This window comes from Triturus cristatus, chromosome 1_2, assembly GCF_964204655.1.
Source record: "Triturus cristatus chromosome 1_2, aTriCri1.1, whole genome shotgun sequence".
Classification (NCBI taxonomy): Eukaryota; Metazoa; Chordata; class Amphibia; order Caudata; family Salamandridae; genus Triturus; species Triturus cristatus.
The window spans coordinates 787,586,541-787,608,528 of NC_140580.1; the positions used below are offsets into that span (position 1 = coordinate 787,586,541).

Here is a 21,988-nt window from a genome sequence, read left to right on the forward strand (position 1 = left end):
GGGTTCAAAAGTGCCTCTTAGATAGTTCTGGCACGAGGTCCTGCCCTCTTCAAGGCCACGCCCCCTCCTCACACAGTGAGATTGTTCTTCAAGTTTGCAGGTATGGCAAAGGTATGTTCAAAAAGCATCACTTAATTTCAGCTCCTGTCCATTACTGTGTATAAGACGTACAAATTAACAGTAGGCCCATCAAGTCTGTCCCTACCCCTGCCTACCTGTATTCTGCTTTCTTCTAAAGCGTATCTTTGTTTATTCACTGGGTCCGATCAGGTCTTGTTGAATTCCCTTTCTAGTACCATAACACATTCATCGAGGAACGTTTCTTCATAATCATGCTTGTAGGCCTGTATTTGTATACACTTTAAATTAACACCTGCTTAAGTTTAACTACCTTTCATTTCAAATTTGACTCAGACTTTTGCAACAAATCGATCCTTTCCGGGTAGAATCTTGGGATGTGGCTAATTGTTGAGCATCTCCCACTGTGAAAATTAACTTTTTTTTACAGAACTGTGAACTCAAAATTGTAATTTTATTTACCTTGTATTCACTTACACTGCACAGTACAATACAGGAATCTTTTCACCTTCTATTCCATTTGCTTCATGGAGGAAATCAATGTTGCTGTTTTTCTAGTTGTGAAGTAGACTGATGCCTACAGGGAAAGATCTGTACATGAGAACATTTTGCATCAAATTTTAGAAATTAATATTATTAATGTAGGCACTGGTTGACACGTCTAGCAGGTTTGTATGTACTCTTGCCTACCTATACACAGAAGTGACATTGAAATGTTTAATTTCTTCCAATTCAGCATTCAAGCAGAGCCCACCAGCGATGCCCCCTCTTGGTGCCAACATAAAGAAAAGGCGGCATGGCGAAGAGGAGATTTATTATTTACCCGTAAGTCATTTGCACATACTCTAAAGTGAGGAAGTGTGTTGATCTAACTGGAAGAAAACACATTCTAATCCCTTTATTCCCCTCTCCTGTCTAAGAAAGAGGAAATCACTAGTATTAGGCACTGCACAAAGCCAGTGGAAGGGTCTACTCTTTTACAACTTGGTAGCAATAGGTAGGATCTGCGACACAGGTAGAATAGGGTTGTGTGTGCTGCCAAAAGCCCACGTAATAGCCCACCACTTTACAGTGGGATTTTTGGGGATCCAAAATGGCCCTTTCGTGGGACAAGAAAGGTGGCATGCAAGCCAGGGGCAGCAAACTTGCTTTTTCAAGATGAATGGGATGTGCTATAAAGAACATACAACTTGCGGCATCAAAACAACCTATACAAGAGAAGCCTGATAGTTGTGCCAACTACTAACATGCTGTCACCTAATTCTTCTGAAACCACTCCATTAAGGTAGATAACAATGTTCTACTCGATGCACCTGAATTTTCATTCTGCTCAAGCGGTAATGTGTTGCATTTGTTTGGCTACACTCACAGCAGGGGTGTCTTGCTCATTAGAACACACTGGGTGAAATTAAACTCTGTTTTGAAGTACAATAGAAAAGAAATACACTATTTATTTTTAGTTAATGCTATAACACTACTATTACATTTTTTAATGTACTGTGTGTCCTGATAAAGGCCTGGGAGGTATACCTCATCTCTACAACATATGGCAACTCTTATCTTGTATGCTTTGCATAAAATAAGTTACCCTTAATAAAAGACTGACCATTATAATGTATTTATTTACATTGGCAATACTGCGAAGGGGCATATTTATGAGGGCTTTGTGCCATGCTTGCACCATGCAGCGGGGTACATGCACAACGCAAACCTTTAAGTCATATTTATAAAGCTACTCAAAGCCACTCTGTGGCTTTGAATGGCTTCAAAAATATAGAGTAATGCAATGCAGCGCAAATCGCTGTGTTACATGACTCTGCGCAAGAGAGGCATTCCATGAGCATTGCGGTGGGTGTTCCCACACAAATCCCATGGTTTGTGACGCATTCCCAGATTTAGTAAACCTGGGAATGCACCAAAAAGACATGCCTCCCCAGGTGAGGTGTAACGTGGAGAGATATGTTTATTTCTGCTAGTTTCTTTCGCTTTCTATGTGGCTAACACTTGCACCCTTGCAAAGTAGTGCAAATGTGTCTGCGTTGGCGTTAGGCTGCCAAAATGGCACCAGTGCAGGGGGAAAGGACAGGAATGCGCTGGATTGGATAATTACAGCACATTCCTGCCCTTTTCGTGTGACGCTGGGCAGTGCAGCAAGGTAACTTGCTGCACTGCCCTGCACCACAATTCCCGTAAATATGCCCCAAAGCTCTTTTGTCACTCAGAACACAGTAGCAAACATAGTTGTACCACAGCATTTGAAAAATACTTTCCTTATTAATGTTAAATGATTAAGATTGTTTTATACTTTTACACCACGTTTACATCTTAATCATTGCAACACAGGTCAGTCTGGAGTGTTCATTTAAGAAGATCTCCTTGTAGACTTTCTTGCTTAACAAAAGTGCTCATCAAATGACTGCTTTCACTGAATAGAGGTTTTATGTCAGACTATTGCATACAATAACAGTGTCTTATAAAAACATTGTAGCCAGAATATCGACTACCACAGAATTTTGTAGGTTAGTATATAGAGACAGATACAAATTTAATAATTGTAATTCCACATCTCTGTGCCTAGACAATTGTCACGGAACATAGATTTGGAGTTAAGTACAGCAAATTTATACTTACATATGCATACCATATACATACTTACCTACATGATATTGTGGTGGTCGAAATTTTTGTAGGACGATATTTAAAACACAATATTCTGGTAGAACAATTGCAACTTTGCCCATTAAGTTGTAGCAGGCATTCAGCCTACATATCACAGGCAGAGAGACCAAAGACCCAGCTTTTTCCACTCTCCTGGAGTGAAGAAGAACTGATGGCTTGATAATGCATGGGGTTCCAGAGCGTGGAACCCAAGAGAGGTAATGGATGGTCTCCACTGCCGTTCCAAATCTTTGTCACTCATTGCGTCAAACTCAGGTATCTCATTCTGATTGTGCTCTTTCTCGCATAGGTTCGAGGCCGTGAAAACTTTGAGATCTTGATGAAAATTAAGGAGAGCCTGGAGCTGGTGGAGCTGGTTCCTCAGCAGCTGGTGGACTCCTACCGGCAACAGCAGCAGCAGCTTCTGCATCGGCAGTGAGTAGCGTGGCCCTGGCTACACGTGTAGTTGTCAATAATGAATGCACATGCTACTTGCTGGATAAGACTAACATGAAGAAACATATCAAGGAAACTGGCATGGATTGGATAGAAAAAGGACTGCTGTTGATACCAGAGGTTAAAAAGGCTAAATGAATACCTGTAAGACCACAGCCAGTCATCTACATGGCAGTATGCTCTACTCTTACAACAAGACCCATGCCATGTGTGTAAGTAGTATACTGTGCTAGGGGCAGGCCATGCAGCTGTAAAAGCTAAAGTAAGTGAAAACAATTGTATTGCAGACCATATGTCATGGTGGCTGTCTGTACACCTACAAACAGGACGTTGGCATTTATGTGAGGTGAATAGCTCTGAGAAGCACGCCACACTTCTGCTTGAGTGAGCTTCTCTCCTTCATACAAGCCAATCACCTGCATAACAGCAGCCTCACTGCACGGAAAACCCATTCTCCTGCAAGCAGCCATGAAACATGTGCACTCCTCTGTATGTAAATGGGTCTTTCTCTGTCAAACAAACCAGCACTGGGCATTTCATAAGAACAGGTCACACCACCTCCAACGAGCCATTCGCTTTTTTGTCAGCAAACCATAAGTCCGCAGGCAGGCTAATTCCCTGTTGCAGTAATGCTAACATAATCCAAGCTGGCCAATCTTGAGCAAGTGTGTTATTCACGTGAAAGTATTGTATTCCCAAGCAAATTGACTAATCCCTGAAATACATCAGGAAGAGTAGTTTACTCCATAGTTGTAGCTGTAGAGTGCTATTGAATATTTTCCAGAATGGGATGCTTATTTCTCAATAAAAACTGTTATATGAGTATGTATGAATCCAGAAGAAGGGTCATGGTACTGGACATCCATATCTTTTTTTCACCGTCATCAAACTGTCTTCACATTTGGAGAACTCGGCTACTCCAACCTTAAACACAACATCATGGTCTGCACATGTGATCCCGTTAGGAATGCAGGCCCGGCCCTCAGAGCTGGATGTCCATGGACTTTGTCTACAGCTAGCGATCAGAAAACTCCTTGCAGAAAACTATCATTGAAACCATGGTTTGGAATTGCAGAATCTGCCTTTAAATCAAAGCCCAGATTCGTAACTCCCGTTGCCACGTTGGCAAATGGGTTGAATTGTCCCTTGTGTGAATCATTCGGCATTCTTGGTTGTTTTGTGGTAGTCTGTTGTAAGTGATGTTGGCTTTATCCTGAGTCTGTAACATGTGCTGCTCTTGTTTCTGTGCAGGAATCATCTGCAGTCCTCTTCGTCCTATGGCCCAGTCCTCTCACCAATTAACAAAGTACACGGAGGGATGAACAAGCTGCCGTCTGTCAACCAACTGGTGCAACCTCAGCAGCACAACTCAAATGCAGGCCACAACATGGGCCAAATGGGTAAGACAGGTCGGCAGTATGTGCTAAGAGCCCCACGGAAAGTTGAGGAATAAACAAAGTCCATCAGCAAACATTCTTGAGAAAGGCAGCTTAATTGAAGCCGGAGGTTCCCATTGGGGCCTTCACCCCCAAACAGACTTTGTACCTTGACAAACAACTCACATACCATTCTCCCACCAGACTCAAAGTATTACAAGCAACATCCACGCAAAATGTTTAGATACCTAGTGGTAGATTTTCAAAAATTTTGGGCTGGGTTAGCGTCACAAAACTGGTGCTAACCAGCGCAGAATGTTTTTTGAGGAATTTACTTTCCAGCAAAGTACCCCAAAAGTAGCGCGAAGCACTGCTTTGCGTTAATTAGCGGCAAGTGGGCTTTAGATGGGTGGATATGGGCGTTTCCATGCAACCACCCATGCTTTTTGATACAAAACCCTATTTACAAACTATTGTAGACAGGGTTTAGTGCCAAAAGTTAACACCACTTCAATGGAGGCACTAACAGGAGAATTTTTTTTATTTCTCCTTTCTTTTCCGACTTTGCATGCGTGCTGCACTGTGCAGCACACATACAAATTGGGAAAAGCTTTTAAACGTATCTAGGCATGGTATTTTGTACAGGAAGGGTACGGTACGCCACTCACCACAGCCTTTTTGGGTGCTGTGCTGTGTTGCATGTATTTAAAAAAAATCTGGCCCCTAGGCTGGTATTGGTTACAAGAACCACGATCACCAGCTGACCATTCCTGTTCTGACGCATTAGACCCTAATGTATCTTCAGCTCCTTTTTGGCCCTTCTGCTGTGTTTACTGCTTGTTTGGCATAAGGGCACATGGTCACTTCTGGACTTCCTCCTCAACTACCGGACGTTGTAGGATTAGGTCTGCATTTGCGTTTTTAGTGATGCAAAAATGGCAGTGTTTGAACTTTAGCCTTGTTAGTGTAAGCTATACAAATGTTTAATAACTGAGCAATTATCAAATAAAAAAGAACTGGCAGAGACTATAATTGTAGCCTGCACAATGAGCAATTTGACATTAAAAAAAAACCTTCTGCAGTGAAAAAAAACAACAACATAAAACACTCACTTTCTGAACACAGTGCATCTATGAGATAAATAATTTGATGGGTGAGGTTTCCGCGTTCTTTTGAGGTGTAAAATAATCCCTTGTGAACTGAAGTGCAAATACTCCATTGGAGATGGAATGATTCACCAAAGAGCCAATAGTATGAGGTGAGAGAGGTTCACTTCTCTGGGCGGAGACAAAGCCCACTTTATGTATATTTTAAAGAATTGATAACTATAGAACTGCACTGTCAAGGCAGACCTAACAAGACAACCACAAACAGTGATCAGGTGACTCGAGTTCATATTCGAAGAGAAAATAGCTCCATCACAAAAAAGCAGTCATGACAATTTTTATTCTATAAAGCACACTTCTGTGTCTAGCATATGTAATAAACAGTTGGAGGCGACCTCTGTAGCGGCAACTGGTTGCTACCATCCATAAAAATGATGTTTCCTTTTAGTTAGTCTGACACTGATTTTGTTAAGCTACTATGGCATACACTGATTTAATTAATAACAATTTATCACTAGGTAGTAACATAAACCGGATGTTATATCTAATTGTGCCACCGTTTCCATTACACAGAATGCTCTAAAAATGTGAATGCAGTTTTGAGCCTCTTTCCCGCACCAGCCTAAAACAATATGGAAGGTTGTTGTCAATTGTAACATTTCTCAATGACAAACGCAGCATTACATTTGCAAAATCTGTCGCAGTTTTAAAAAGTCCATTATATATAAAGATTGACATGCTGTGGAAATGCATTATAAGACATCTATTGGCCATGTGGCATGATGGAACATCTTAAGCCTTTGTTTAATCGATTTATAGTGAATTCAAAGAAGCAGGGCTGACGCAAGACTGTACTAGATTTATTAGAACTTTATATTCCTTGAATTGACTGTACTTATACAATTTTATAAGCTATATGCAGGGCCACACAAAGGTAAAACAGGCCTTTAAAAAATAAAGAATACAAAGAATACTATGTACTTTATAATGGGCACATTTTTGAAAAATCACGTTAGTGGAAATTCTGGAGCCTAAACTTACCGCAGGGCCCTAGACGTTTCTTCCATTTTGGCCAGGTCCAGTAAGTGACACGGTTTCTAAATATTTAAAAAATGCCCAAGGAAAGTGAAAACATAGTATCTGTCTTCATCTAGTGGACCAGCCATAGAAGGTTCCCATTTCTGTAGAAGAATGCAGGTTTGCTTGTAATAAAAATCTATAAATACATGTTGGTGATGGAGAGGGGGACCTGGAAAGCGGAGCCTGGAGCTCCCGGCCGCCCCCAACCCCCTACTTCTGGCGGCCCTGCTTATTCTCCCATGTTGATAAAATATCGTATCACTCAGCATTTTTGGCCTCTGTGTTTGTCAGGTGAGTTAGTAGGGGCTAAGTATGCGCATCCCTAATCAGAACACAAAACAATCTCCTTCCACTCCAGCAGATTTTAGTTCTACTGGCGAGCACATTCCCCATGCACAGGGTAAGCATGCTTCCATTACACCTGCAGCTGCTATCGAACTGCCCCAGTTTTCCATCTTTCCTGTAATGTTGAATCTGTCGTATTTGAGTAGTGCACATTCTGCCAACAAATTCCAGGCAAAAAAAGTTCAGAGCAGCTCACGCAGCAGGAGATAGGACCTTGTTGCAGCTATTCAACATATTTTTAATAAACAAATGAGGACACCAGGACCACTTTGCTGCATGCTGGAGCATAAACCAGTCTTTAGTCACTCTGGACATAAAGGAGCGCAGAGGGCCCAGGTACCCAGAGGTGAACACGTCACTTAGGAGACCCTTTGCCGTGGACCGCAGCTCTGAGGCACTTTTCTTCATAAACAAAGGGGGAGCGAATGTGGTTATTGCATTTTCAGTTTTTCTAGGACGTAGAACAGAGGTCTTCAAACTGGGGGACGCCCCCCCCCCGGAGGAGGGGCTTAAGTGATCTCAGGGCGGGGGTGCCAGTCTTTGGCCAAGAGAAGCATTCTGCTTTGTTTTAAGGGTTAAAAACATGAGCTGCTGTTAGCCATCTTGGACTGGGACATCACTAACAACTTTTGTCATTTATATCTTGACTGAGAGTATGTATAAGAAGCATTGGCAAAGCCAATAGGTCTCACCCATAGGCGAGCTTTTGTCTTTGGCGATTGGGTGGGAGTGGCAACCGGGGCAGGTAGGGAGAAACAGACAAGTGGGAGAAGAAACAGGGACAGGAGGGCAGAGGGAGGAGAAACAGTAAAGAGAGTGTGGGTGGAAGGAAAGAGCAGGCACTGCCTAGGTTCGACCTACTAGTTTGACATAACTCCGCTGCGGATTTATAAAAAATGTTTTATGTTGGATTGTGGATTTTATGTATTATTTGGAATAGTGCCTTTTAATCTCCTTTCATGCCATATCTTGATGTTTTATATATTTATGCACTTTTATGGTTGTAAACCAGCTATAAAATTGAATTGATGATAACATGACTTCGTTCGCAATTAAATTACATTAAAAAAAATCAATGATTTCTTGACACAGGCAAAAAAAAGCATTTTCTCATACACTTGTTAATCAGGAGCTCCCAAGAACAGATACTTGTGCAAAACGTGTCAGGTCATTATGGAGTTACTCAGACTACCGGAAAAAATATGCCATGGTGGCGCTATACAGAAGTGTTTGCAGTCCCACAGACATTTCGATTCCATTGAGATGTTGTTTTCTATGTGCACCAAGAAGCATTACGAAGCAGTACACTGCCTTTCACCAGTGGCGCAACTAGAGCCAATTTTCAGGGGGGGAGGGAGGGGGCTGATAAAAATTTCGGGGGGGGGGGCTAATTCTTCCAGCCATAGCCAGAGTGGAGATGCAGGGGCTCTAAGAAGGGGTGGAAAAAAAAAGCCTCGTCAACAAGTGAATGGTCTTTTAAAGACCTGTGAAGTACTCGGGTGCGGCTGGCAGCTGAAAAACTGTCTGTGTGTGTGCCCTGAAAGCTGTCTGAGGGGGCTGAAGCCCTCTGAGCCCAATGGGCGTTGCGCGCCCGCCTTGCACACAGTATAAAATTACCCATAAGAATGCAGTTAAAACAGCACCTTGAGGTATCTTCACACATTGGGGTGTTAAAACCCACTCAGCACCCTTACCGTACTCGTTTAATTGCCGTTACCATTCTGTCATTCAGATCTTGAAACACACAAGTGTTAGCATTCCTGGTAGGGGGCTTAATTGGGGAGTGAACCCTTTTCTTTTCCCGTCCGATCCCTGCTTTCATTTGTTTGACTTGTTGCAGCATCCGTGGCCGGCTTCTGTGGTACGATCTAATTAGTGCAGCTGTTGAGTTCAAAAGCCGGTCAGGGAGGGGCTCTTTGAGGAAGCTGGAGAGCTTGGTCGCCTGGCTAAAGTTATGGCCTGGTTTTGATATATGCCCACGTAAGGAACGGACGCTCGAGAGTAAACTGTGTTGAGAGGAGTCTAATGGTTCCTCCAAACTTCCCGATGGTCATTTCGCCTACTGAACATATACTAATGTATGGTACTGGCCATAAATTAACCGCTGTAGTGTTTCATACACGTTACAGTACACGGTATGCTAAACTAACAGTATTTGTATAGCGTCATCATGCCACTTATATGTCGTCTAAGTGCTTCCCGGTTCTGTGAAAAAAATCGGAGCCAGCATTTTGTAAACTTTGCTGTTCATAAATCTGACTTAAACCCATGGCACTGCTTTCTCCGTTGCCTTTATTTCTCTATACCCGTACATGATCAACACAGAGGAAAAAAAACACTTCTCTGCAGGCACGAGGTGGTTTTTCACAAACAATTTCGGTCACCATCTACAAAATGCTGCTGATGACACTGCGAAGAGTACTCTTTCTTACCACTCCAACGGCCTGTTGCTGCCCGAGTGGTGCACCCAAGCTCAAGTGTTTATTTGTTCACAGAAAACCTCTGCGTGCAGTTGCTGTGGAACATTGATAGAAAACAATCTAAAACAAACGAAAGAGAAAGCATGGTAACCTGACCCACGAGGAATGCAGCTGCCTCCCTGCGCGCCGCTGTCCACTCCCGAGAGCAAAATGCCGTGGTAGTAGACATTAAAAAAGAGGTGAGGCATGCGCCCGCCTTTAGCCATTTGCGTGCTTTCATTATTGAAAGACACATGCAAAAGCCAATCTTATGTGTGGGACGAGCCAGACCCACACGGAGTAAACACAAGAAGCCTCGCAGAGCAGCGCATGCGCGCTGGCTCAGGCTCGACCTAAAAAGGGGTAACATAGCTAAACTGCAATGTTTAAATATGTTTAGACATATTTAAACATTGCCAATTTAGCAGAATAATTGTGAGAAAATTGAGGAGGGGCCTGAGGATTGTTAACATTTTTTACAAGGAGGGGGGGGGGCAGCAGTGAGAAGTTTGGAGACCACTGACTTAGAGGAACACGGAGGGTTTGGACAAAATGTTTAATACGTACCTAAATTTGACTATGAATACATGCACCATCGCCAAAATATTTATCTCCATAATGTGAATTTTGAGTGTTTCCTCCCTTTCAAGAAACCTCCATGGGTACCCGCACCCTAACTCTTTTCTTCTTGTTCTCAGGACCTGGGATGCTGAATAACCACCCCATGCAGTCGAACGGAGACATGAACGGGGGCCACTCGTCTCAATCGATGGTGTCTGCCTCGCACTGCACCCCGCCTCCGCCCTACAACGCAGACCCCAGCCTGGTCAGGTAGAAGTGATGTGATGTGTGATGCACGTGTTGTAGTTCTGCTTTGTGCCCGCTACTCCCCTGCCCTCACCCCTACTCTAACCAAGAAGGTAGCAACTGGTCACCTGTGACAACTGAGAAATCTGAGAAATTCATTCCAACACTTCCACTCAAATGTCAAGTTGCCTAGTGCCATAAAACACGTGCCAGCAGTTAAAATCTTACAGTATGAGCCCATGGGAGGTGCTCTAGAACACCACAAGGACAACACAATACAACACACTGACGGGACACCTACACAGAATTCCAAAACCGTTGACTTACAGGAATACAGAGGGTCAGGGGTACAGTAAATTCATGGGTTTCATAAAAGGTTGCCCCGGCTGAAGAGCTGCCTGTGAGGGCTGGGACTGGGTCTGTCTCGCCTTCTACCAACCGGAAATATGGTTGATTCTGCCACAGCCCTTGCAGCCTGTTGGAGGACATAACCGGAAATGACATTTTCTCATATTGCTACTGGCTAATCTGTTTGAGAGCTTAATCCTTGGATTGCCTGATAATATCTTCGAATATCTAACTCATAATATGTCTGACTATTTGATATATGGGGCCTATTACGATGTCGGGCGGACTCACGTATACCCAACACCATCTCGGAACTGAGACCGACCGACCTCTGTCGGCGGTCCCGACCTCCTGATTAGGATCCGACGGAACACTGTTCGTTTGCATTCTGAAATGTTCCTATGGGAGCATGTATTACAGCTGTAAACTGGCCAGAGTACATGCTCCCATGGGAAAATGGGAGGTAGTGTTAATCCTTGCACCCCATGGCAGGCAACTCAAGGTGCCTACTATAGGGTGCAGGAATTAACAGGGGGGCACCATATGTGCTCCAACGGCCCCCAGCCGGAGGCTGCGCACACAGAGGGGCCCTGCTAGGGGCCTTCAAACCCACTTTCTGACAGAGTTTCCATGTCGGAAAGGCCAGGATGGTCAGCCTGCCGGAAACCGTGCATCGTAATCCCAAGAGCGGAAAGACCGCCCTTTGGGATTACCGGCCAGCCTCCGACTTTGAGCCCGTCAGAAGCCAGCCGGAATGACAGGCTGGTTTAGTTTCCGACTGCCAGTATTGTAAAGCGGCGGTCGGAAATTAAACCGAGATGCGGGCCAGAAAGGCTCCGACCATCGGTCAGTCTTTCTAGGCTGCATCGTAATCGTCCCCTAAGTGTCTTTAATTTATAGAGAACAGTGGATTACAGGACATATGTTTTATTGTCAGAGAGTTGGGGGTATGACCATTCACCGGCAAGCCCCAACCAGTATGCTTTCTGGAAATGGTTTTAGCCTGCAGGCGAAACAGGGTTCAATGATCGTGACCTAACTTGAACACTCCATATACACCCTCGAAATTGCAATGACCCACATGATGCTCACCAGTCAGGGGACGACAGAGCTAGCCTTGGGCAAAGGACTTACCACGTATTCCAAATATGCCAGGTGACCACGAGAGCAGCAATGAGAGGAAGAAACACCGTTTAGAAGTCAATTGACGAAAAAACATTCAAAAATCCATTCTGGAAATATGCCATGCATGGCACATGTAAATAAAACGATATTCCCCAAAGCATTTTGTGATTTTTGAACATTGGGATTTAAACGATTAACTTTACTTGCATAGAATGTGAGGCACTGCAGTTCCATAAGCTGTGTCAAGGCCAACATTTCCAAAGTCCTGTCAAAAGATATTGTAATTTTAAGAGGCAGAGTGTGTGCTGGATGTCCTTGGCGACTTAAAAAAGTTCTGAAAAATCACGGGTCATGCTTCCCGTGAAAATGCAGCAACGCCTTAGCTCACAGCCCCATTAAACTATCTTGATAACACGTGGTCTGACAAATGTCATTAACATGGCACTGACAGCTCCAGTATTTTACTAAGTATAATAGAGTAATGTTTTAGCTCATTAACCTCTGATGCATGTACCTCATTAGACTGTTAATTAAGGAAACAGAACCACTCCTCTGCCTGCTAGCACAGAAGGAGGTTTTCATCTCTGGCTCTTGCACACTTATTTACAAGCCTCTTGCACCGTCGGTGCGTCACTTTTTTTGACGCACTGGTGGCTCAGTGGGCTGGCCCATATTTACAAGGCCATGCAAAGCCACCCTGCTTGGATTTTCATGGCCTTTAAATATGGCCCCTTTTCATGCTTTACTTTGCCTGAAAGGGGCGTGCCATGTGTGTTGCTGTGGGTGTTCTCACTCAACACCCTTGGATTCTGACGCATTCCCAGATTTACAACGTTTTGTAGTTCTGGGAATTTGTCATAATCCTTTGCCTCCTATGGGGAAGTGTAAGAGTAGCACAACGAGGAGAAATACTTGTATTTCTCCTCGTTTTTTCCTCATTATATGTGTGCTGCACACATAGAAAGAGGAAAACACTGTCAGATTGTTTTTGACCAGGAAGGTGTCCTTCCCGCATAACAACAATCATCCCTGCAATGCAGGCACCCTTGCACCTTGCAAGGGTGGCTGCATTGGCGCATGTCTTCTGGTTTAGCGCTGGTGCAGGAGAGAGCACAGGGGTGCACCATATAGCTGTTAATAAAGCCCATCCCTGTGCTTTTAAAATGATGTACCACGGTGCAGCAAAATGGCTTGCGGCACAGCGCTGCGTCATTTCCTCGTGAATGAAGCCCTAAATCTGTGACTGGACGCTGCAGCGTGCTGCAACTAATGGGTGCTGCACAGTTTGCCCTCGCAAAGCGAAGCCGCTCAATGCCGTTCAGTATCAGGAGTCTTCTGTGGGGGTCTCCCAAATGTGGAGGGCCAGCTGTCTCACCCCACGCAGCTGCCTTAACTCCCCTCCCACAGTGTATCCATAGGCTGTCAACCATGTCTGCTAGTCCAGAGTTTGGTTTGTGGTTTGAGACAGTCCTCCCTCCGTGGAACAAACTAAATGACCACGTAGCAGACCTGTGTCTGCTTTATTGACACAGAAACTCTCCTACTAAGCCACAGCAGGGGACCCAGCATGATGTTAACCACAGGTGGACTGGACAGAGGAGCAAGGAGTTTATAAATCAGCTCCCAGCCACGCCTTAGTCGATTTCCCCTCTGTAAAAATCTATTGACCTGGCAAGCTACGTAACTTTAACTGACCTAAAAATATCAGATTCACCACAGATACCATTGGTAAACATCCAAAATACAAACTCAATTCTTGAAAAACAAGAATCCAGTGTTTCTGTGTCTTATATAAGGGACAGTGCAGTCTTGCGTAAAACCTTTCCTCATAGCCAACAAGAAGCATCGCCATCAGATGCAAACCTTTACCTATGGTCAACTGGAACATTTTCGGATACAACCATTTCCCAATGGCCAACAAGGAACATTGCTCTCAGATACAAACCTTTTCCCATCCCTAACAAAGAACATTTCAATCAAATACAAACCTTACCTCATAGCCAGTAAGAACCACTGTTGTTAGATACAGTCCCTATCCTTTGTCCATAAGGAACATTACCTACCAAATTAAATGCACATCCCTCGGAGAGAACGCATGTGCAATCATATCCAAAACTCAGGAAAGAGTTGGGGTCACTGGCAGCCAGCACTATTGGGACTACTACATTTTAGTTTGTTGATATGCATTTGAAACCTTTGGCAGAGTCATGTGTCCAAAAGATTTCCTTTACTAGTTAGGTGATGTGGACTTAATATGTCTCGTTCCATAATTGACTGTTCTTTCTGGGGTGATGAAAGGATGAGACACAGGCTGCACTTTTACTAATAAAGGACCCAAAAAAAACAATTATGTAGGAAACACTGACAGCGCACTCCCCTTTTAGCTTTGCCTTCATTCTGCTATGGAAAGAGTTGTAGTTAATATGTAATATGGGATGTAATATGTCTCATAACGATTATGGGAGGGACAACCATGTACATACTCAGCAGTACACTTTTGAGAATGCGGATTCAAAACGAATGTAGAAACCATCTCAGCTAACACCACACCAGCACTGTGACTCACGTTGGATCAAATCATCAACGTCTTACAACTTTAATGGTTGCCCAAAAACACCACCATTTGTCTTTCGAAGACGTCTGTATGTATTTCGTCAGCAACTGTGACACGAGCAGACAAGTTAATACATCTTATTTTCAATCCTCTTCTTTTCTGCAGTTTTTTGACAGGATTGGGGTGCCCAAACTGCATCGAATATTTCACATCACAAGGGTTACAGAATATTTACCACCTGCAGAACCTAACCATGGAGGTAAATGGCATCAGGAAGCTTTGTTTTGCAGTTTGACCCTATGATATGTATCTCTGCAGGCAGAGACTGGGCAGAAATCAATTTTTGTAACATTTTCCTCTGGCTAAATTTATTCATTTAACTTTCTGACAATTTCTCATCCATTTATTGATTTAAGAAATTTTATCTCAAAACTATTTTTTACACAACAAACTTTACACATTCATGCAGGAAGGCATAGTTTTTGGTTTATCAAAGTTGACTGAAATCAATGACCAGAAAGGAACAGTGATCAACTGTAAAAAGCCTCCGCCCAAGGAAACTCTGCATACCCGCCCATAACACCTTTGCAGAAGTTCCACATTTTGTGTGTCATCAAATGTGCTGGAGCTGGCTCTCACCTGTAGTATCAATCTCCAAGTTTCAGTCTAGGGTATATTTAATATGATATGCAGACATTTGAGCTTGAATTGTTTGGGCATTGCACTATAACATACAAGAAGAGGAAGCAAAGGATGAATTACAATTTATTACATGTGGGTTTCAAAGGGGGATACGCTAAAGTCATGTTACAATGGTGGTCAGGATCATTTGACACAAACCATTCAACTTTGGATGTTTTGGCATCTCATTAAGTATGGCGTTCAAAGATTTTCACCTTTTTTTTTAAGAACGTGAAAAACTACTTCCATACATGGTGGCATAGTAAAATGTAATCAAGTCATAAAGACAAGGCTGGGATATAAACCAATTAAATTTACTTCAGCCTGTGCTCTTACCTGATAGCAAGAGAGATGTCAACACATTGTGGCATCCTTCACCAGTTTTAGTTTAAACCAGACCTGTGATACTCAGGTTAGTCCGCCCCTTACCCACAAGGAGCCACTTAAAATACCTATGGTTTAATCTGTTAGAACTTTGATTTTTCATTGGTTACTGGGACCAGTTGGATAGATGTAGATTAGAACTAAGCATTTTAACAACTAACATTGTTAGTGAATTGTTGCAAGTCTGCATAAAGCATTACCAAGAGCTACACACTGAGTTGTCTTTCCGCTGAAACACTGACCCATGATATCTTGTCTAATCTTTTGGAATGCGTGTGTGTGGTTGTGCATGATTTAATCTGCAACTATCAGCATCCTCTGAATTCCTTGGTTGCAGGTGCAAATGAAATATTCCCACATGATTTTAATGGATACTTGGAAATTGTCCAGATTCTGCCAATTACATCTAGGTCGTTGGCTTTTTTTCACCAAATAACTTGAAGTGGTGTTGTAAAGTATCTCAAAGGCACTGCTTTTTATTAATGATAGTCCCAAATCCCTTGCTCCAATGTGTTGCTCAAATCACCTTTGTATGTTATTAACAGCCTGCTCAACAGGTAAATACATTTTATCAGGTAGGATTTAAAGCATTCACTATCTCTGTGATTCCTTGCAGTGCTATCGAGTAATTACATTTTATAGTATGCCAACTTGGCATGGTACATGCAACTTTGCCAGCTCCATCGGCAATTTTGCCTGTACTCTCCAGCGAAACATTATGCTTTGTTTTCAATTAGCAGCATTAACAACAAAATGCGACTGTTACTTGCCTTTACCAAGATCTTTTACTAATTAAAAAAAATCACTCTGGAGTTTAATACATTTACTTTAAAAATGAAATTGATTGGGATCAGTATTTATTTTCCTGAAGACAATCACATCATTGATGTAGTGTGCATAATGAACAATTGTTCTTTGACATTCATTGACCAAAAAGTTCAAAAATTTTAAAAAATATTTGTTTAAATATTTTTAAACATAAAATGCAAAGGTTTGAAACAATTATGAAGTGTTAATTTAACTAAATCAATTTAAATATTAAGTGAAATGGATTAGGAGTTGCACTGAAGGCTGTTCTTTATTTAGTGGGGATTGCCCTAGTATCCACTTAAGGCTGATAAACCAACAAGATAACGTTCCTAGGTTGCATTGATTGAGATATCAGTGAAGCAGCACCCAGAAAAAAGACTTAAAAAATAAATCACCTTATGGCTACTTATTCAAAAGTATGTGTCCTGTCTCAAGACATACTATCAAATTGATGTTACGTAACTTTCAGCACACCTTTTCACATCTGACCAAGGTCATATTGTAGAAAATTCTTTTGCATTTGAGGAAAATGAAATATGGGCAATCTTTACCATATCTGTACCCCGGTTATAAGTAATCTTCTCTGCTTGAGTAATTCAGGATGACTTTGAGTTTTGGATATTGAAGGCCATTACAAATAACTTTGCCCACAAGAAGTGTAACAATAGTTTGTGAAACATCACAATTTGTAACATCACTTGGTTTAGAGGACTTTGAAATGAAAAAAAGATTGCTCTCTGCTCAGAAATGCCTTAGAATTTTAAGTAGCTGATGATGTGTGTGGAAGTTTGGTAGACTCCATGGTTTGGAGTGATTAATTGCTAACACTAAAGTTTTGACTTGAACCAAAATCTTGCACTCTCTATCCACCAAGAAAATTAGCACTGGGTAAGTAGCCTATAAAGCAATTTATTGAGGCATTTCATCCCTCATAAAATGAAAAGTATGAACATCATACATTCAAATTCAGCCAAAGAATTCTGGGCCAGATCATCCCCATGCACTACGCATGGGGGCGCAAGGCTGACGCAAAACGTAAGTGAGATTAATTTATCAAGCCACTGAAGGCCACTGTGCGCTGCCCTGCATGGCTTGATGAATCTAGAGCAGCGCAATGCAGCGCAAGTCACTGCCTTGCGTTCATCTGTGGCAGGGAGGAATTTTATGGGTGGCGCGTGGGTGTTCCCATGCATCCATCCATAATTTATGGCGCATTCCCAGATTTACCATTAGTGGTAGACCCGGCAATACATCAAAATGCTATGTCTCCCCAGGTGACGCATAACAAGGAAAAATATATTTATTTCTCCTTGTTTTCTCCTCTTTCTATGTGTGCTGCATTCTGCAGCACAAAAAGAAGGAGGAAAACGCCTCTCAGGATATCTATAAGATACGGTGCATTCCAGTCCTTTTCCCCCTGTGCTGACGCACAATGGGCTGCCGTGTGCCAACACAGGCACCCATGCACAATGGTGCAATGGTTTTTGCGTTGTAGATGTAATTGTTTTTGTGCTGAAAGGGACAGCATCCTGCACAAAAACAATCATGAGAGGTGTTTTCCTATTTGTATGTGTGCTGCATTCTGCAACACATATAGAAGGAGGGAAAAACGAGGAGAATTAAGGATATTTCTCCTCGTTACCCCTCCTTAAGAACACCCCGTGGGTGGCGTTAGAATCTGACGCATTCTGAGGTTTACAATTCCTCTTAAATATGGGTATGCTTCAGATTCCAAGGGTGTTGCATGGGAACACCCACAGTAACACCCATGGAATACACCTTTCACGCAGTGTTCTGTGTAAAAAGGGGCACATAGGCACAGGGCCATGAAAAGCCATGCAAAATAGCTTTGCGTGGCCTTGTAAATATACTGTGGCACATTGTGCCACCAGAGTGTCAAAAAAGGGATTCTCTGGTAGCGCAAAAGTGATGCTAGGGACCTCATAAATGAGACCATCTGTGGTTTCAAGCATTTCATTCTGAGAAATTGCATGCCCGTAGCATATGTGATTGTATTCTTTGATTCTTTGGTATATGTCCTTGAAAAATGGTTCTGAGACAGTTGTCTTGGGAAATAGTTTTGATTCTATTGAGCAATACAATAGGTTTTTCCTCATTTTCATTTGCTCTTCATGTTCTTGATATTCTTTGAGCTATGATCATAAGCAGAAACTGAGAAAAAACAAATTGTGAAGCGAGGTCCAACAGTTATGTTGGTTGCATGGTCAAATGGCCACTTGAAACCTGATCTCCATCGATGTCGCCCATGCCATGACTAACCCTGCTTTTGCTGTTGCCTTGCTCTCCAGGATCTTGGAGCACTGAAGATCCCTGACCAATACCGCCTGACCATCTGGAGAGGTCTTCAGGAGATGAAGCAAAACCATGATTATGGTGGTGGCCAGCAGCTGATACGCTCTAGTAGCAATGCCGCCACCATTTCCATTGGCAGCTCTGGTGAGCTTCAGCGCCAGCGAGTCATGGAGGCTGTGCACTTCCGCGTCCGCCACACCATCACCATCCCCAACCGGAACGGTGCTGACGAGTGGACTGACTTTGGGTTTGATCTTCCTGACTGCAAATCCCGCAAACATTCTATAAAAGAAGAGTTTTCGGAGAATGATATGAACTAACAAATATATATTTATTTTAAAATCTGAGAATAATGGGCAGGGAATGGCTGAAACAAAGCAAAACTCTTATTTAAAAAGATGAATCAGAAAGACGTGTTTACAGCCTTAAATATCTGAGACACAAAAGACTCTATGGAAAACTCACTACTGAGATGGAACCTGGTTATTTTGTCTAATTAGACACCACTTGCAATTGTTTTCCACAGGTGTGTGCACCACTCTCAATGGACTCATGTTGCTTATGCACACCACCTCCAATACCTTTGTTGTATAGTTGTGTGCACTTGCATACATTTTGGGATATATGTGTGCACAACTTCCAATGGTTTCAAGATAGGGTTGAGCATATCTTGCATAACGTTTGAGGTAGAGATGTACACAACTTCTAATGGCTATATGATAGGGCTGTGCATCGCTTTCAATAGGATCTTCATGTGGTTTTACACCAAAGTTGGTCCAATAATGTGGTGGACCACTTTGAATGGTTGTGTGGCAGGGTTATGCATAATTGCCAATGGCTGTATGGTGGACCACTTTCAATTGATTTCTGGTAGGAATGGCCACCATTTCCAATGACTTACTGGGAGGTTTGATACTCACTTTATTGGTAAGTCATTAGGGTTGTGCACTGCCAACCACATCCTGACTGACTGTGTGCATTGCTGCCAATGGCTTTGCCTATTGCCTGCATTACTTCCAAAGGCATCATGACATGGTTGTGATCAGCATTTGATGGTGTCGTGGCAGGGCAGAGCATTTAATATTATGGTGAGTCATTTAACCTAAGAGGGCAAAATAAATACCCGATAAATGATAAAAAGCTCAAAATCTGTCACCATGGTGTAGCATCTGTGCATTGGGGCTGTAGGAAATACACCACTCCAGCTGACCACATACTGAAGATGTTTGCTTCATGACACCAGCACCCCTCGTGATGTAAGCATGAGCAGGTTTTCTCTTGTTTTAATGCTACCCAAAGTCTTTGCTTTGAGCCAGTGTAGTGGCCCAAGGATGACATGTGTTTTCAGACACACAAATAAAACGGGTTAAAGTCTCCAACATCCACTACGGGCTGTTAAAGTTAAACCTGTCAGGATGAAAAAAAGGGCTTATTTGCCCCGGTGGACTGCCAAAAAGTATTTTTCAGTGTGTTTCAGTTCTTTGTGGAGTAGAAAAGCAACTTGGCTTGCAGATGCCGGACTTTGTACATATGTGTGTAAATATGCTATGTGTGTGTGTATGTTTGTGCAGGTATTATGTGCACTCACTGGTTCAACGCTGTAGATTACGAGGCCATAGGACCATGGCAATCAAGTTTGTTGACCCCACAATTTTTAACCTGCTTCATTTTTAAACGCCTTTAAAAATATATCCTCAGCAAAGCTTGGCACCTAAAGATGCAAGGATAGTGTTTTGAGGTAGAGACTGTATATATTTAATAAGCTGGTCAGCTAGTGGTTTTGTTCTGTATATGTATAAAGTGGGTGCATGGGGGGGAGGATTTTGTGCCTGACGTAAATAATACAAAAGATTATCACTTCAACTTATCAACTTAACCTCTCTGTCAGCCATAAACCTGAAGCTTCTGTGTTCAAGATGTGTCTCTGGTTGAAAATGATTCTGGCATGAAATCCCTAAAACAGAAACAACAGGGAGCAGTGAGGACAATAGAACCTCATGGCAAAAATTCTCTCCCTTATATTAGACAAGATCATCTTCCAAAAATGAACACTGTAAATATTAACAGATGAATGGAGAGGAAATTCTGGTAGTTAAAGGTGAGGGTCAGCCAAAAAATAAATAAAAAAACAAAATATATATATATATTTAGGTTCTATTCTTGCCTTAAATATGGCATGGCAAGGTAGTTCTCTATGTCCCAGAAATCATTCTTTATCAGCATATTAAATAAATGTGTTGATTGGGTTGGCAGAAGAATAAAAAATGCTACAGGAGCTGCCCCGAATACCCCTATGAACATGGGGGATGTAATCATATTTTTTTTAAAAGGCATTTTCATTGAGGTAACATTTTTGAAAGTCCACAAGGAAAAATATTAAGAAACTGTGTAATCTTGAGAAAATTACAAGAAAATTCCATTAACATTACTGCAAAACAGGAAACATGAAAGGAGAAGGTACTTGGTGCAATACGTGACGACACAATGTAAAAAATGTAATGCAGTCCATTTTTTAGTTCATCATTGTGTATCAAGAAAAAAGAGAAGAGAAAACCTGCATCAGAATTCTTAAAATTTTTTTTAAGAGGTCCAATTCGGAATTGTGTTAGAGAATTTCTGATCTTGACAGCTGGACAACTCCTACATAATGGACTGCTTTTTGATTTGTGTGATTTTAATATAATTATGGTACCAAAGATCACATGGTTTATTAATATTTTTCCATGGCAAAAGTTCAAAAATCCTACCTCACTCAAACCTTGTTGAATGGTTGGGTTCACACAAGAAGTTCAGTGATGGTCTTGACCCTTCTATTCCTTCAGTGAAAAGTATTTCACAGAAATGATTGATATTCGTTATTCCTTTAATTTACAATAGTTTTTATTCCATACTTCGGAGTTTCCTGCCTCGTGGACAGTCACAGCAATCTGATATACTGAATATCACTCAGCGATGGATGAATAGTGGGAAATGTGTTGCCTGGTTGCCCGTGTCTGTGTTTAGACACAACCGGAGGATCTGCTCCCTTTGGCATGAGTGCTACAAGTGGGTTCTCCTTTTGTATTGCCTCTGTGCATACACTAATGATTGTCTTAGGGATTTGTCCCTCCTTTCACCGATTATGAAAGATGTAAGTCTTCCCAACTAGCAGGGTAAATGATTTAACTTAAAATATTTTATCACCCAGTGGTATAATGATAACATTTAAGGCAGGATATATGGTCACCAATACATTAATGATGAAGTCTTCATCTACTATGGTAATAAATGTAACCAAGCTAATGATTTTCTTAATGCACTCATATTCCAAAATCACTTTAAGAACTATTCATTAGCAAATGTAATTGCTGCGATTTGTGTGGTACTGTAGTCTTAGCTGAGACAATTTGGCAAAATCTAATAATTTAA

General features: G+C 42.1%; 1 protein-coding gene across 2 annotated transcripts in view; it reads left to right on the forward strand.

Moving 5' to 3' along the window:
• The window catches only part of TP73 (tumor protein p73), a 527,553-nt gene extending 506,862 nt beyond the window's left edge, over window positions 1-20,691 (forward strand). For both annotated transcript variants that reach the window (XM_085608849.1, XM_085608848.1), the window contains 6 exons: window positions 815-903; window positions 3,047-3,171; window positions 4,444-4,592; window positions 10,257-10,389; window positions 14,558-14,651; window positions 18,577-20,691. In XM_085608849.1, the coding sequence (XP_085464975.1) occupies window positions 815-903; window positions 3,047-3,171; window positions 4,444-4,592; window positions 10,257-10,389; window positions 14,558-14,651; window positions 18,577-18,900 (914 nt within the window). In that variant the 3' untranslated portion in view covers window positions 18,901-20,691. The remainder of the gene's footprint in view (window positions 1-814; window positions 904-3,046; window positions 3,172-4,443; window positions 4,593-10,256; window positions 10,390-14,557; window positions 14,652-18,576) is intronic.
• Window positions 20,692-21,988: the final 1,297 nt, after the last annotated feature.